Source organism: Oncorhynchus tshawytscha, linkage group LG12 (assembly GCF_018296145.1).
Source record: "Oncorhynchus tshawytscha isolate Ot180627B linkage group LG12, Otsh_v2.0, whole genome shotgun sequence".
Classification (NCBI taxonomy): Eukaryota; Metazoa; Chordata; class Actinopteri; order Salmoniformes; family Salmonidae; genus Oncorhynchus; species Oncorhynchus tshawytscha.
Window position 1 is genome coordinate 37,314,871 of NC_056440.1, and position 14,383 is coordinate 37,329,253.

The window sequence follows — 14,383 nt, forward strand, 5'->3', positions numbered from 1 at the left end:
TAATTAACAGGTGTGCCTTGTTAAAAGTTCATTTGTGGAATTCCTTTCCTTCTTAATATGTTTGTGCCAATCAGTTGTGTTGTGACAAGTTAGGGGTGGTGTACAGAAGATTGCCCTATTTGGTAAAAGACCAAGTCCATATTATGGCAAGAACAGCTCAAATAAGCTGAGAAACGACAGTCAATCATTACTTTATGACCAGAAGGTCAGTCAATCCGGAAAATTTCAACAACTTTTCAAAATGTGTAGTCGTAAAAACCATCAAGCGCTATGATGGAACTGGCACTCATGACCCAGAGTTAACTCTGCTGCAGGGGATAAGTTCATTAGAGTTACCAGTCTCTGGTTGCAGCCCAAATAAATGTTTCACAGAGTTCAAGTAACATTTCAGAGGAGACTGTGAGAATCAGGCCTTCATGGTCGAATTTCTGCAAAGAAACCACTACTAAGGGACACCAATAAGAAAGGGACTTACTTGGGCCAAGTAACACGATCAATGGACCTTAGACCGGTGGAAATCTGTCCTTTGGTCTGATGAGTCCATGTTTGAGATTCTTGGTTCAAACCGCTGTCTTTGTGAGACGCAGAGCAGGTGAACTCCACATGCAGTATGATCTCCACATGTGTGGTTCCCACCATGAAGCATGGAAGAGGAGTTGTGATGGTGTGGGGGTGCTATGCTGGTGACACTGTGATTTATTTAGAATTCAAGGCACACTTAACCACAACATTCTGCAGCGATACACCATCCCATCTGGTTTGCACTTAGTGGGACTATCATTTATTTTTCAACAGGACAACGACCCAAAACACACCTCCAGGCCATGTAAGGGCTATTTGACCAAGGAGAGTGATGGATTGCTGCATCAGATGACCTAGCCTCCACAATCACCCATCCTTAACCCAATTGAGATGGTTTGGGATGAGTTAGACCGCAGAGTGAAGGAAAAACAGGGCTCAGCATACATGGGAACATGTTTAAATGCATTTCTCATGAAGCTGGTTGAGAGAATGTCAAGAGTGTGCAAAGCTGTCATCAAGGCAAAGGGTGGCTAGTTTCAAGAATCTCAAATCTCAAATATATTTGGACTGGTTCGACACTTTTTTGGTTACTCCATGATTCCATATGTATTATTTCATAGTTTTGATGTCTTCACTATTCTACAATGTAGAAAAATAGTATGAATAAAGGAAAACCCTTAAATGAGTAGGTGTGTCCAAACTTTTGACTGGTACTGTATATATATTATACACACACAGTGCCTTTGGAAAGTTTTCAGACCCCTTTACTTTTCCCACCTTGTTACATTACAGCCTTATTCTAAGTGTTGAAATAGTTTTTCCCCCTCATCAATCAACACACAATACTCCATAATGACAAAGCATTGTTTGTATTAAAAATACAAATCTGAAAGAACTTATTTACATATGTAAATGTATATTTACACTGTATACCCATCTAGCTTTGGTCAGACTATTTTATGACCACTGATCTTAAAGGAATGGATATGTACAGCATACCCAACTGGTGCACCAAAATGTACTTTCCTCTATCCAGTCTATATCATCAGTAGTCACAGACCAAAAGGAGATAACTAAAAATATATATATTTTATTGGGACAGAGTCACAGGGAGAAGGTAGGATGGCAAAGGATCGAGAAGGTAGGATGTGTAGGATCGAATGAGTTTACCATTCCTCCGTGTCAGGCAGTCGCTTGTCAGTCCAGTCGTTGCTGATGAAACTAAAGCTTATTTTGTTTCCCATTCGGGGTGAACGTCAGGACAAGCTTTTAAAGTGGGTCAGGCTGGAAGCAACGGGCTCTAGTTGCTACTGTGCAGAGCTCGACTCTAGATGATAAGAGACCTATAAAACAGACATTTGGATGAATGGATTCAAGTCCAAGAGCAGTAATCACTAAATAACAGGTATAGTCATCCCTTTATTAATTAACAGATTGAGCTGACACTCATAAGACAGTAGACATAGTTGAGTGCAATAAGACACATTCACAAAAAGGTCAGAATGGAGAATGTCCAGAAAATGAGTGGGTATAACAGAAAGCTGCCATTGTGAAGGAATGTTCAGGGTTCGGAAATAGTTGTGTTGTGCTTTACAAAGAGATTCCTACAGAGATAAAGAGAAAACGTAAACAAAAATCAATCTTAAGTCCATCTGAATATTGCTCAAAGAAAATAATGGATCGAATGTGTAATACCATAAGCACACTAGATAGATGTGTGTGCATATGTAAAACAAACTTTGGTTATACATTTATACATTCTACCCAGAATTATATATTCAATACCAGCAGCATTTGATCAAGTTCAGGCATTGCCATAAACCACAACAAACAGGATCTAAGACTCTCTGGCGAAAGATCCATTACTTGCAGACACTGCCTGCCCTCCAGGACATCTGCAGCACCCTGTGTCACAGGAAGGCCAAGAAGATCATCAAGGACCTCACCTGCCCGAGCCACGGCCTGTTCATTGCGCTACCATCTTGAAGTGTGGAGATGGGGCTTGATGCTTGAGGCGTCACCACAGATCTGAGTTCGATCCCAGGCTGTGTCACAGCCGACAGCGACCTGGAGACCCATGAGGCGATGCACAATTGGCCAAGCGTTGTCCGAGTAAGGGAAGGTTTTGGCTGGCCGGGATGTCCTCGTCCCATGGCGCTCTAGCGACTCCTGTGGCGGGCCAGGCATGCCGACATGGTCTCCAGTTGAATGGTGTTTCCTCTGACACATTGGTGCGGCTGGCTTCCAGTTAAGCGAGCAGTGTGTCAATAAGCAGTGCGGCTTGGAAGGGTCGTGATTCGGAGGACGCATAGCTCTCGAACTTTGCCTCTCCCGAGTCCGTACGGGGGTTGCAGTGATGGGACAAGACTATAACTACTAATTGAATATCCCAAAATTGGGGAGAAAAAGGGAGAAAAAAAAAAAGGTGGAGATAGTATAGCTGCTTCAAAACAGTTGAAAAACAGCTTCCATCAGACTGTTAAACTAGTTGGCCCTGAACCTTAGAGAATATTGCCCCATGTAAATAGAGTCATTGAAAAGTAGTCATCTTTAATAATACTGCATTCTAGTCATTTAACACTGGTCACTTTAATAATGTTTACATACAGTTTTTACACTTTATATGTATATACTGTATTCTAGTCATGGCTCATCCTATATAACTACTGCTGTACACACCTTTCCTATTCATATACTGTCCATACTGTCCTTACACACCATTATATGTATATATATTTACATACTTCAGTGGAGGCTGCTGAGGGGAGGACAGCTCATAATATTGGCTGGAATGGAGTGAATGGAATGATATCAAACATAAACATAACCATGTTTTTTTCATACCATTCACTCTATTCCAGCCATTCTCATGAGCTGTCCTCCCCTCAGCAGCTTCCACTGATATACACTTTAAATATAGTGCATTCGGAAAGTATTCAGACCCCTTGATTTGTTAAACATTGTTACGTTACATCCTTATCCTAAAATGGATTAAATGTTTTATTATCAATCTACACACAATATCCCATAATAACAAAGCAAAAAATATTTTTTTAAAGACATTTGCTAAAGTTTATAAAAAAGGAAATAACACTTTTACGTAAGTATTCAGACCATTTACTAATTTACTCAGTTGAAGCACGTTTGGCAGCGATTACAGCAAGTCTTCTTGGGTATGTTGTTACAAGCTTGGGACATCTGTGTTTGGGGAGTTTCTCCCATTCTTCTCTGCAGAACCTCTCAAGCTCTGTCAGGTTGGATGGGGAGCGTTGCGGCACAGCTATTTTCAGCTCTTTCCAGAGATGTTCGATAGGGTTCAAGCCGGGCTCTGGCTGGGCCACTCAAGGACTTGTTCGTAGGGATGGTGCCTGGGTTCCTCCAGACGTGACACTTGGCACACAGGCCAAAAAGTTCCATCTTGGTTTCATCAGAGCAGAGATTCTTGTTTGTCATGGTCTGAGAGTCCTTAAGGTGCCTTTTGGCAAACTCCAAGCGGGCTGTCATATGCCTTTAACTGAGGAGTGGCCTCCGTCTGGCCACTCTACCATAAAGGCCTGATTGGTAGAGGGCTGCAGAGATGGTTGGCCTTCTGGAAGCTTCTCCCATCCCCTCAGAGGAACTTTGAAAGGGTGACCATTGGATTGTTGGTCACCTCCCTGACCAAGGCCCTTCTCCCCAAGTGCTCAGTTTGGCTGGGCAGCCAGCTCTAGGAAGTCTCAGTGTTTCAAAACTTCCTCCATTTAAGAATGATGGAGGCAACTGTTTTCTTGGGGACCTTCAATGCTACAGACATTTTTTGGTATCCTTCCCCAGATCTGTGCCTCGACACTATCCTGTCTAGGAGCTCTACAGACAATTCCTTCAATCTCATGGCTTGGTTTTTGCTCTGAAATGCACTGTCAACTGTGGGACTTTATATAGACAGGTGTGTGCCTTTCCAAATCATGTCCAATCAATTGAATTTACCACAGGTGGACTCCAATCAAGTTGTATAAACATCAAGGAAGATAAATGGAAACAATATGTACCTGAGCTCAATTTCGAGTCTCATAGCAAAGGGTCTGAATACTTACAGAAATAAGGTATCTGTTTTTTAAAAATAAATTCTTAAATTCTAAAAAACTGTTTTTGCTTCGTCATTATGGGGTATTGTGTGTAGATTGATGAGGGGGGAAAATGATTTAATACATTTTTGATTAAGGCTGTAACGTAACAAAATGTGGAAAAAGTAAAGGGGTCTGAATACTTTCACAAATGCACTGTACGTACATATTTAGATTCCGGTTTCTGACATTTCTTAATTATGTGTGTATTAATATTATTGCTAGGTATTACCGCACTGTTGGAGCAAGAAACACAAGCATTTCGCTGCACCTGCAATAACATCTGCAAATCTGTGTACGCGACCAATAAACTTTGATTTGGATATGAGAAAAGTTGAAAGTTACATTCATGTCTTGCACACTGTTACAAGATTATGTGTGTGTGTGTGTTGGAAACAGAGAGAAATTGAGAGCGCTATTAATTTCTAGGTTGTAGACATAATTCCAGATGTCAATGTGCTGCCCTGAATGGAGTACTGCTATTAACTGCTGCTAATAGATTTTGAAAACATTACATTGGACTAGGATGAGTCTACTCTCTGTTTACACAGTTACATTTGGAATTAAATACAAAACAGACTTGTTTCTACTGTACAGTACGTACAAATGATACATGCAAATTAACTTCTATATATACACTGTTGTGTATATTGTATACAAAGGTTGCTTGATATAAATGCATTTACATTGTGGTAAAATACGCATTAATTGACAAGTATGATAAATAAATACAAATCGTATCCTTATTGGGTTAAACATACTCAAACACACACACCCATAATTACACAAATATTGTATATACAGTGGGGAGAACAAGTATTTGATACACTGCCAATTTTGCAGGTTTTCCTACTTACAAAGCATGTAGAGGTCTGTAAATTTGATCATAGGTACACTTTAACTGTGAGAGAAAATCAGAAAATCACATTGTATGATTTTTAAGTGTTAATAATAATAATAGTAATAATAATAAGTAAGTGCCATTCAGAGGTTAATTGGGCAAGACAAAATATTTAAGTGCCTTAGAACAGGGTATGGTAGTACTGGTTTGTGTCAAGAACTGCAAACCTGCTGAGGTTTTCACGCTAAACAGTTTCTCGTGTGTATCAAGATTGGTCCACCACCCAAAGAACATCCAGCTAATTTGACAACAGTGGGAAGCATTCGAGTCAATATGGGCCAGCATCCATGTGGAATGCTTTATACAACTTGTAGAGTCCATGCCCTGACGAACTGAGGCTGTTCTGAAGGCAAAAGGGGAGGGTGCAACTCAATATTAGGAAGGTGTTCTTAATGTTTGGTATACTCAGTGTATATCACATGAATATTGCAGTGTTGTGCCAATCCATTTCCACTATTTCCAAGTAGATTTGAAGCTAAAGTCAAGTATTGCAACATATTGGGAAATAATTCCAACTCTGATGATGTATTGCTTCTTCTTGGATTGATGTCTGCTCAGAGATGGATCCCGATTTTCCGACCTAGTGTACAATTGCAACATATTTGTAGTTGAAAAGTTGCTAATTAACAAAAACGCTAAAGTTGTTTGTGATGAGATTTGAAAAATAATTGCAACCTTTGGGTTACTAGACGTTCATACTGGACACATAAAAATGGCCCACATTGCAAAAATTCTGAAGTATCCCTTTAATAAGGTAATGAGAGCCTGGTCAGACAGGAAACTGGAAGCTAAATCAAAACTTAGTCGTCCCCTGATGGCTCTAGAGAGCAGAGGTCAAAAGAGATCCCATGCTGGCTGTTGAGATCAGAAGAGATCCTGAGGACCCAGGTGAATTATAATAGGAGTGGCAATAGGCCGTGGCTGGTAAAAGGCACTGTCAATGTACAGGCCGCCTAAAGAGAGAGGGAGAAAGAAGTGGAGGGAGCAGAGAAACTGTGGTTACAGCCGTGGCCTATAGGAGGCAGTGTTACATAAACGAAAAGGCACATTTTGATAATGATGTGGTTTGATTATGGAAAAATCGTGTGTTTGATTAGGTGAAGAGTGGTAGAGGATTGTGGTGGATATGAAAAAGTGGTGACTTGGGTCTAGCTGTGAATTTCAGAATGCTATGCAAGTCAAGTACTGGTACTCAACTGATGAATAATATATGACACACATTGTATAATTTCTAAACATATCTCAAAATAAGTCTCAACAAATCAAGTAACCAATTAAACGTAAGTATTTAGTGCTTAATCTACAACAAACATTGGTGGACAATCAATATCCGATGAACAAGATTAATGTCACTATGCATTCAACCATTTTTGTACCTATAAAAATATATATCATACAAAACTAAAATAAATCATATATATTCCTAAAGGTTCACTGTCTGAGTTGTACACATGGGGGTGAACACCGATCCTAAAATGGGTAGTAGTGGCAGAAAACAGGAGAGGCTGGGGACAATCTCATGACAGGGAACATTACTGAAGGCATCCTCGAGAGAGAACCTACAAATAAAATAAACAAATTGTTGTCTATCCATTCAAATGAAACTTAGAACATACAGTACCAGTCAAAAGTATACTCATCTACTCATTCAAGAGTTTCTTTATTTTTTTTTTACAATTTTCGACATTGTAGAATAATAGAAAACATCAAACCTATCAAATAACACATATGGAATCATGTACAGTTGAAGTCGGAAGTTTACATACACCTTAGCCAAATACATTTGAACTCAGTTTTTCACAATTCCTGACATTTAATCCGAGTAAATATTCCCTGTCTTAGGTCAGTTAGGATCAACACTTTATTTTAAGAATGTGAAATGTCAGAAAAATAGTAGAGAGAATGATATATTTCAGCTTTTATTTATTTCATCACATTCCCAGTGGGTCAGAAGTTTACATGCACTCAATTAGTATTTGGTAGCATTGCCTTTAAATTGCTTAAACTTGGGTCAAATGTTTTGGATAGCCTTCCACAAGCTTCCCACAATAAGTTGGGGGAATTTTGGCCCATTCCTCCTGACAGAGCTGGTGTAACGGAGTTAGGATTGTCGGCCTCCTTGCTCGCACACGCTTTTTCAGTTCTGCCCACAAATTGTCTATAGGTTTGAGGTCAGGGCTTTGTGATGGCCACTCCAATACCTTGACTTTGTTGTCCTTAAGGTCATTGTCCATTTGGAAGACCCATTTGTGACCAAGCATTTAACTACCTGACTGATGTCTTGAGATGTTGCTTCAGTATATCCACTTAATTTCACTCTCTCATGATGCCATCTATTTTGTGAAGTCACCAGTCCCTCCTGTGGCAAAGTACCACCACAACATGATGCTGCCACCCCCGTGCTTCATGGTTGGGATCGTGTTCCCCCCCCCTTTTCGTCCAAGCATAATGATGGTCATTACGGCCAAAAAGTTATATTTTTGTTTCATCAGACCAGAGGACATTTCTCCAAAACGTCCGATCTTTGTCCCCATGTGCAGTTGCAAACCGTAATATGTTTTTTCTTATGGCGGTTTTGGAGCAGTGGCTTCTTCCTTGCCGAGCGGCCTTTCAGGTTATGTCAACCTGTGGATATAGATACTTTTGTACCGGTTTCCTCCAGCATCTTCACAAGGTCCTTTGTTGATGTTCTGGGATTGATATGCAATCTTCGCACCAAAGTACATTCATCTCTAGGAGACAGAAGGGGTCTCCTTCCTGAGCAGTATGACAGCTGGGTTGTCCCTTGGTGTTTATACTTGCATACTGTTGTTTGTACAGATGAACGTGGTACCTTCAGACGTTTGGAAATTGCACCCAAGGATGAACCAGACTTGTGGAGGTCTACAATTTATTTTCTAAGGTCTTGGCTGATTTCTTTTGATTTTCCCATGATGTCAAGCAAAGAGGCACTGAGTTTGAAGGTAGGCCTTAAAATGCATCCACAGGTACACCTCCAATTGACTCAAATGATGTCAATTAGCCTATCAGAAGCTTCTAAAGCCATGACATTTTCTGGAATTTTCCCAAGCTGTTTAAATGCAGTCAATTTAGTGTATGTAAACTTCTGACCCACTGGAATTGTGATACAGTGAATTATAAGTGAAATAATCTGTCTGTAAACAACTGTTGGAAAAACTACTCGTGTCATGCACAAAGTAGATGTCCTATCCGACTTGCCAAAACTATAGGTTTGTTAACAAGAAATTTGTGGAGTGTATGCAAGAACCCTAAGTGTATGTAAACTTCTGACTTCAACTGTAGTAACCAGAAAAGTTGCATGAACTAACTGTGTACAATAATGGTGAAAAATATGATTTTTGAATGACTACCCATTGCTATACCCCACATGCACAATTTTCTGTAAAGTCCCTCATTTGGGGCGGCAGGTAACCAAGTGGTTAGAGCATTGGGCCAGTAACCGAAAGGTTGCTAGATCGAATCCCCGAGTTGACAGAAAGGAAGGAAACTGCTGAGGGATTTCACCATGATACCAATGGTGATTTTAAAACAGTTATTACAGAGTTAAAATGGGTGTGATAGGATAAAACTAAGGATGGATCAACAATACTCCACAATACTAACCTAAATGACAGAGTGAAAAGGAAGCCTGTACAGAACAATACTGCAAAGAATGGGGCAAAGAAATGTACTTTTTGTCCATTTATTTAATTTCACCTTTATTTAACCAGGTAGGCTAGTTGAGAACAAGTTCTCATTTACAACTGCGACCTGGCCAAGATAAAGCAAAGCAGTGTGACACCGGCAGCAACACATAGTTACACATGAAATAACATGGGATAAACAAGCCAATAACACAATAAAAAAGTCTATATACATTGTGTGCAAAATGCATGAGGTAGGCAATAAATAGGCCACAGTAGCGAAGAATAACAATTTAGCAGATTAACACTGGAGTGATAAATGAGCAGATGATGACGTGCAAGTAGAGATACTGGTGTGCAAAAGAGCAGAAAAGTAAATAAAAACAGTATGGGGATGAGGTAGGTAGATTGGGTGGGCTATTTACAAATGGACTATGTACAGCTCCAGCGATCGGTTAACTGCTCAGATAGCTGATGTTTAAAGTTGGTGAGGGAGATAAGACTCCAGCTTCAGCAATTTTTGCAATTCGTTCCAGTCACTGGCAGCAGAGAACTGGAAGCAAAGGTGGCCAAATGAGGTGTTGGCTTTGGGGATGATCAGTGAGATATACCTGCTGGAACGTGTGCTACGGGTGGGTGTTATCATGACCAGTGAACTGAGACAAGGCGGAGCTTTACCTAGCATAGACTTATAGATGACCTGGAGCCAGTTGGTCTGGCGACGAATATGTAGCGAGGGCCAGCCGACTAGAGCATACAGGTCGCAGTGGTGGGTGGTATAAGGTGATTTGGTAACAAAACGGATGGCACTGTGATAGCAAACTGGATGCAGTCTGTGCAGAGTATTGGAAGCTATTTTGTAGATGTCACCGAAGTCGAGGATCGGTAGGATAGTCAGTTTGGCGGCGTGAGTGAAGGAGGCTTTGTTGCGAAATAGAAAGCCGATTCTAGATTTGATTTTGAATTGGAGATGTTTAATATGAGTCTGGAAGGAGAGTGTACAGTCTAGCCAGACACCTATGTATTTATAGTTGTCCACATATTCTAGGTCAGAACCGTCCAGGGTGGTGATGCTAGTCGGACGGGTAGCGAGCGGTTGAAAAGCATGCATTTGGTTTACTAGCGTTTAAGAGCAGTTGGAGGCCAAGGAAGGAGTGTTGTATGGCATTGACCCTCGTTTGGAGGTTAGCTAGCACAGTGTCCAAGGAAGGGCCAGAGGTATACAGAATGGTGTTGTCTGCGTAGAGGTTGATCAGGGAATAACCAGCAGCAAGAGCGACATCATTGATATATACAGAGAAAAGAGTCAGCCTGAGAATTAAACCATGGTACCCCCATAGAGACTGCCAGAGGTCCGGACAACAGGCCCTCCGATTTGACACTGAACCCAGCTGTTGGCTGGGATTGGAGTAGCCAGTTGGAGTAGCCAGGAGGAAGGCATGGCCAGCCGTAGAGAAATGCTTATTGACATTTTTGATTATCATTGATTTATCGGTGGTGACCGTGTTACCTAGCCTCAGTGCAGTGGGCAGCTGGGAGGAGGTGCTCTTGTTCTCCATGGACTTTACAGTGTCCCAAAACTTTTTGGAGTTAGAGCTACAGGATGGAAATTTCTGCTTGAAAAATCTAGCCTTTGCTTTCCTGACTGACTGCGTGTATTGGTTCCTGACTTCCCTGAACAGTTGCATATCTATTCAATGCTATTGCAGTCTGCCACAGGATGTTTTTGTGCTGGTCAAGGGCAGTCAGGTCTGGAGTGAACCAAGGGCTATATCTGTTCGTAGTTCTGCATTTTTTGAAAGGGGCATGCTTATCTAAGATGGTGAAGAAATTACTTTTAAAGAACGACCAGGCATCCTCGACTGACGGGATGAGGTCCATATCCTTCCAGGATACCAAGGCCAGGTCGATTATAAAGGCCTGCTCGCAGAAGTGTTTTAGGGAGCGTTTGACAGTGATGAGGGGTGGTCGTTTGACCACGAACCCATAGCGGATACTGGCAATGAGGCAGTGATCGCTGAGATCCTGATTGAAAACAGCAGAGGTGTATTTGGAGGGCAAGTTGGTCAGGATAATGTCTATGAGGATGCCCGTGTTTACGGATTTAGGGTTGTACCTGGTGGGTTCCTTGATGATTTGTGTGAGATTGAGGGCATCTAGCTTAGATTGTAGGACTGCCAGGGTGTAAGCATATCCCAGTTTAGGTCACCTAACAGAACAAACTCTGAAGGTAGATGGTGGTCAATCAATTCACATATGGTGTCCAGGGCACAGCTGGGAGCGGAGGGGGGTTGATAACAGGCTGTAACAGTGAGACTTATTTCTGGAGAGATTCATTTTTAAGATTAGAAGTTCGAACTGTTTGGGTATAGACCTGGAAAGTATGACAGAACTTTGCAGGCTCTCTCTGCAGTAGATTGCAACTCCTCCCCCTTTGGCAGTTATATCTTGACGGAAAATGTTGTAGTTGGGTATGGAAATCTCAGAATTTTTGGTGGCCTTCCTAAACCAGGATTTAGACATGGCAAGGACATCAGGGTTGGCAGAGTGTGCTAAAGCAGTGAGTACAACAAACTTAGGGAGGAGGCTTCTGATGTTAACATCCATGAAACCAAGGCTATTTTGAACTCAGAAGTCAACAAATGAGGTTGCCTGGGGACACACAGGGCCTGGGTTTACCTCCACATCACCCGAGGAACAGAGGAGGAGTAGGATGGTGGTACGACTAAAGGCTATCAAAACTGGTTGTCTCGAGCGTTGGGGACAAAGAATAAAAGGAGCAGATTTCTGGGCGTGGTAGAATAGATTCAGGGCATAATGTGCAGACAGGGTTATGGTGGGGTGCGGGTACAGGGGAGGTAAGCCCAGGCACACAAGTGAATATAAGAGAGGTTGCATCTCTGGACATGCTGGTTATAATGGGTGAGGTCACCGCATGTGTGGGAGGTGGGACAAAGGAGGAGGTATGAGTGGAACTAGGGGCTCCATTGTAAACTAAAACAATGATAACTAACCTAAACAGTATACAAGGCATATTGACATTTGAGAGAGACAAAGCGATGCATAAAACAATCACAGGTGTTGATTGGGCGAGCTAGCCAAGACAACGGGTAAGACAACAGCTAATCAGCTAAAAAAAAAAAAAAGGTAAAATGGCAATGAATGGGGATAGAGGGTCGGTTAACTACACACAGAGCCTGAGTTCGCGGCTGGGGTCGGCAGATAATGGAGGATGGAGTATTCGTCGGCAGACCTTCCATGGTGGTGCGGCGGGGCACTGTGTAGACAAAGGATCCAAGCCAGATGGCGAAAGAGGTATTATAGTTGTAGTAATTTAGTTTGCTAGCAGGGAGATGTGCCTAGCTCACAGCTAACTGGAGCTAGCTTCGGGGCAGGGGAGTTAGCCACTATAGCCACTCGGTAGCAGCGGTGATCCGGTGCCAAGGTCCTGAGCTTACGGCAAGGATCCGGTGGAGTACTGGATTCTAGCCGTGTTTGGGTGGAGTCCGGGTGAACAACTGAGTAGGCCGTGAGGTTGGGCATGGCCTGGCTCAGGGCTAGCTTTGGTAGTGGGTCACTTGGTGGCAGCTATCTAGCTGTGAAGATCAGGAGTAATGGTCGAGGGATTACGGCTGGAATCCAGCGTTGTAGTGGAGAAACAGTCCGATACTGGTAGGCTGGCAAGTATTATCCAGGCTAAAAAAGTGCAGAAGGTAAAGGCTGCTAGCAGTTGCTAACAATGACTAAATAGCTTGTAGCTAATTAGCTGGTTAGCCAATGTTCAGTATCACATTGGGTGAGGAAGGTTACCGGAAGGTATAATTGATTTAAAATGGATAAGAGATTGAAAATAAAATTGAAATATATACAAAAAGGACGAAAAATACAAAAGTACATAAGAGGACGAAAAAGACACGTCTGCACTGCTACGCCATCTTGGAGAGAATCCTGAATACAAAGCATTATGTTTAGGGCAAATCCAACTAAACACATCACTGAGTACCACTCTTCATATTTTCAAGCATGGTGGTGGCTGCATCATCTTATGGGTATGCTCGTCATTGGCAAGGACTAGGGAGTTTGAACACTGAATGTTCCTGAGAAGCCTAGTTACAGTTAACTTAAATCGTCTTGAAAATCTATGGCAAGGCTTGAAAATGGCTGTCTAGCAATGATAAATGACCAACTTGACAGAGCTTGAAGAATCCAGGTTTGCAAAGCTCAGACTTAGAGACCCAGAAAGACTCACAGCTGTAATCGCTGCCAAAAGGTGATATGTATTGACACAGGGGGTTGAATACACATTTTTCCTCCACTTTGACAGAGTACTTTGTTGATGTAACAAAATGTGAAATAAGTCAAGGGGTGTGAATACATTCTGAAGGCACTCACATTTGACTGTTCGGCGTCTGAGCACCCTCGCTAAGAATCAGGAAAGCAGAAAATGGCAAGGTGAGTTGGAAAAGTTAGCGCATGCGGGGCCTCCCGAGTGGCACAGCGGTCTAAGGCACTACAACGCAGTGCTTGAGGCATCACTACAGACCCAGGTTCGATCCCAGGTTGTCTCACAACTGGCTGTGACCGGGAGTCCCATAGGGCGGCCCACAATTGGCCCAGCGTCGTCCGGGTTAGGGGAGAGTTTGGCCGGGGGGGGAATACTTTGCTCATCGCGCTCTAGTGACTCCTGGTGGTGGGCCAGGTGCCTGCAGGCTGACTTTGGTTGTCAGTTAAACGGTGTTTCCTCCAACACATTGGTGCAACTGGCTTCCGGGTTAAGCGGACGGGTGGCTGGGGCAGTATTGAGTAGCTTGGATGAATAAGGTGCCCAGAGTAAACTGTCTGCTCCTCAGTCCCAGTTGCTAATATATGCATATTATTAGTATATTTGGATAGAAAACACTCTGAAGTTTCTAAAACTGTTTGAATGATGTCTGTGAGTAATAACAGAACTCATATGGCAGGCAAAAACCTGAGACAAAATCCAACCAGGAAGTGGGAAATCTGGGGTTGGTTGATTTTCAACTCATCCCCTATTGAAGATAGTGGGATATTGGTCATGTTGCACTTCCTAAGGCTTCCATTAGATGTCAACCGTCTTTAGAAACTTGTTTGAGGCTTCTACTGTAAAGGGAGGGGTTCATAAGGGCTCTTTGAGTCAGTGGCCTGGCAGATTTCCACAAACTTGTGATGCTCGTTCACGTGAGAGGTAGCTC

General features: G+C 42.3%; 1 protein-coding gene across 1 annotated transcript in view; it reads right to left on the bottom strand.

The window, feature by feature from the left end:
* Positions 1-5,871: 5,871 nt before the first annotated feature.
* The window catches only part of LOC112264104 (spermatid perinuclear RNA-binding protein-like), a 53,432-nt gene continuing 44,920 nt past the window's right edge, over positions 5,872-14,383 (bottom strand). The window contains exon 18 of the mRNA XM_042294892.1: positions 5,872-6,479. Within this exon, the coding sequence (XP_042150826.1) occupies positions 6,391-6,479 (89 nt within the window). The 3' untranslated portion in view covers positions 5,872-6,390. The remainder of the gene's footprint in view (positions 6,480-14,383) is intronic.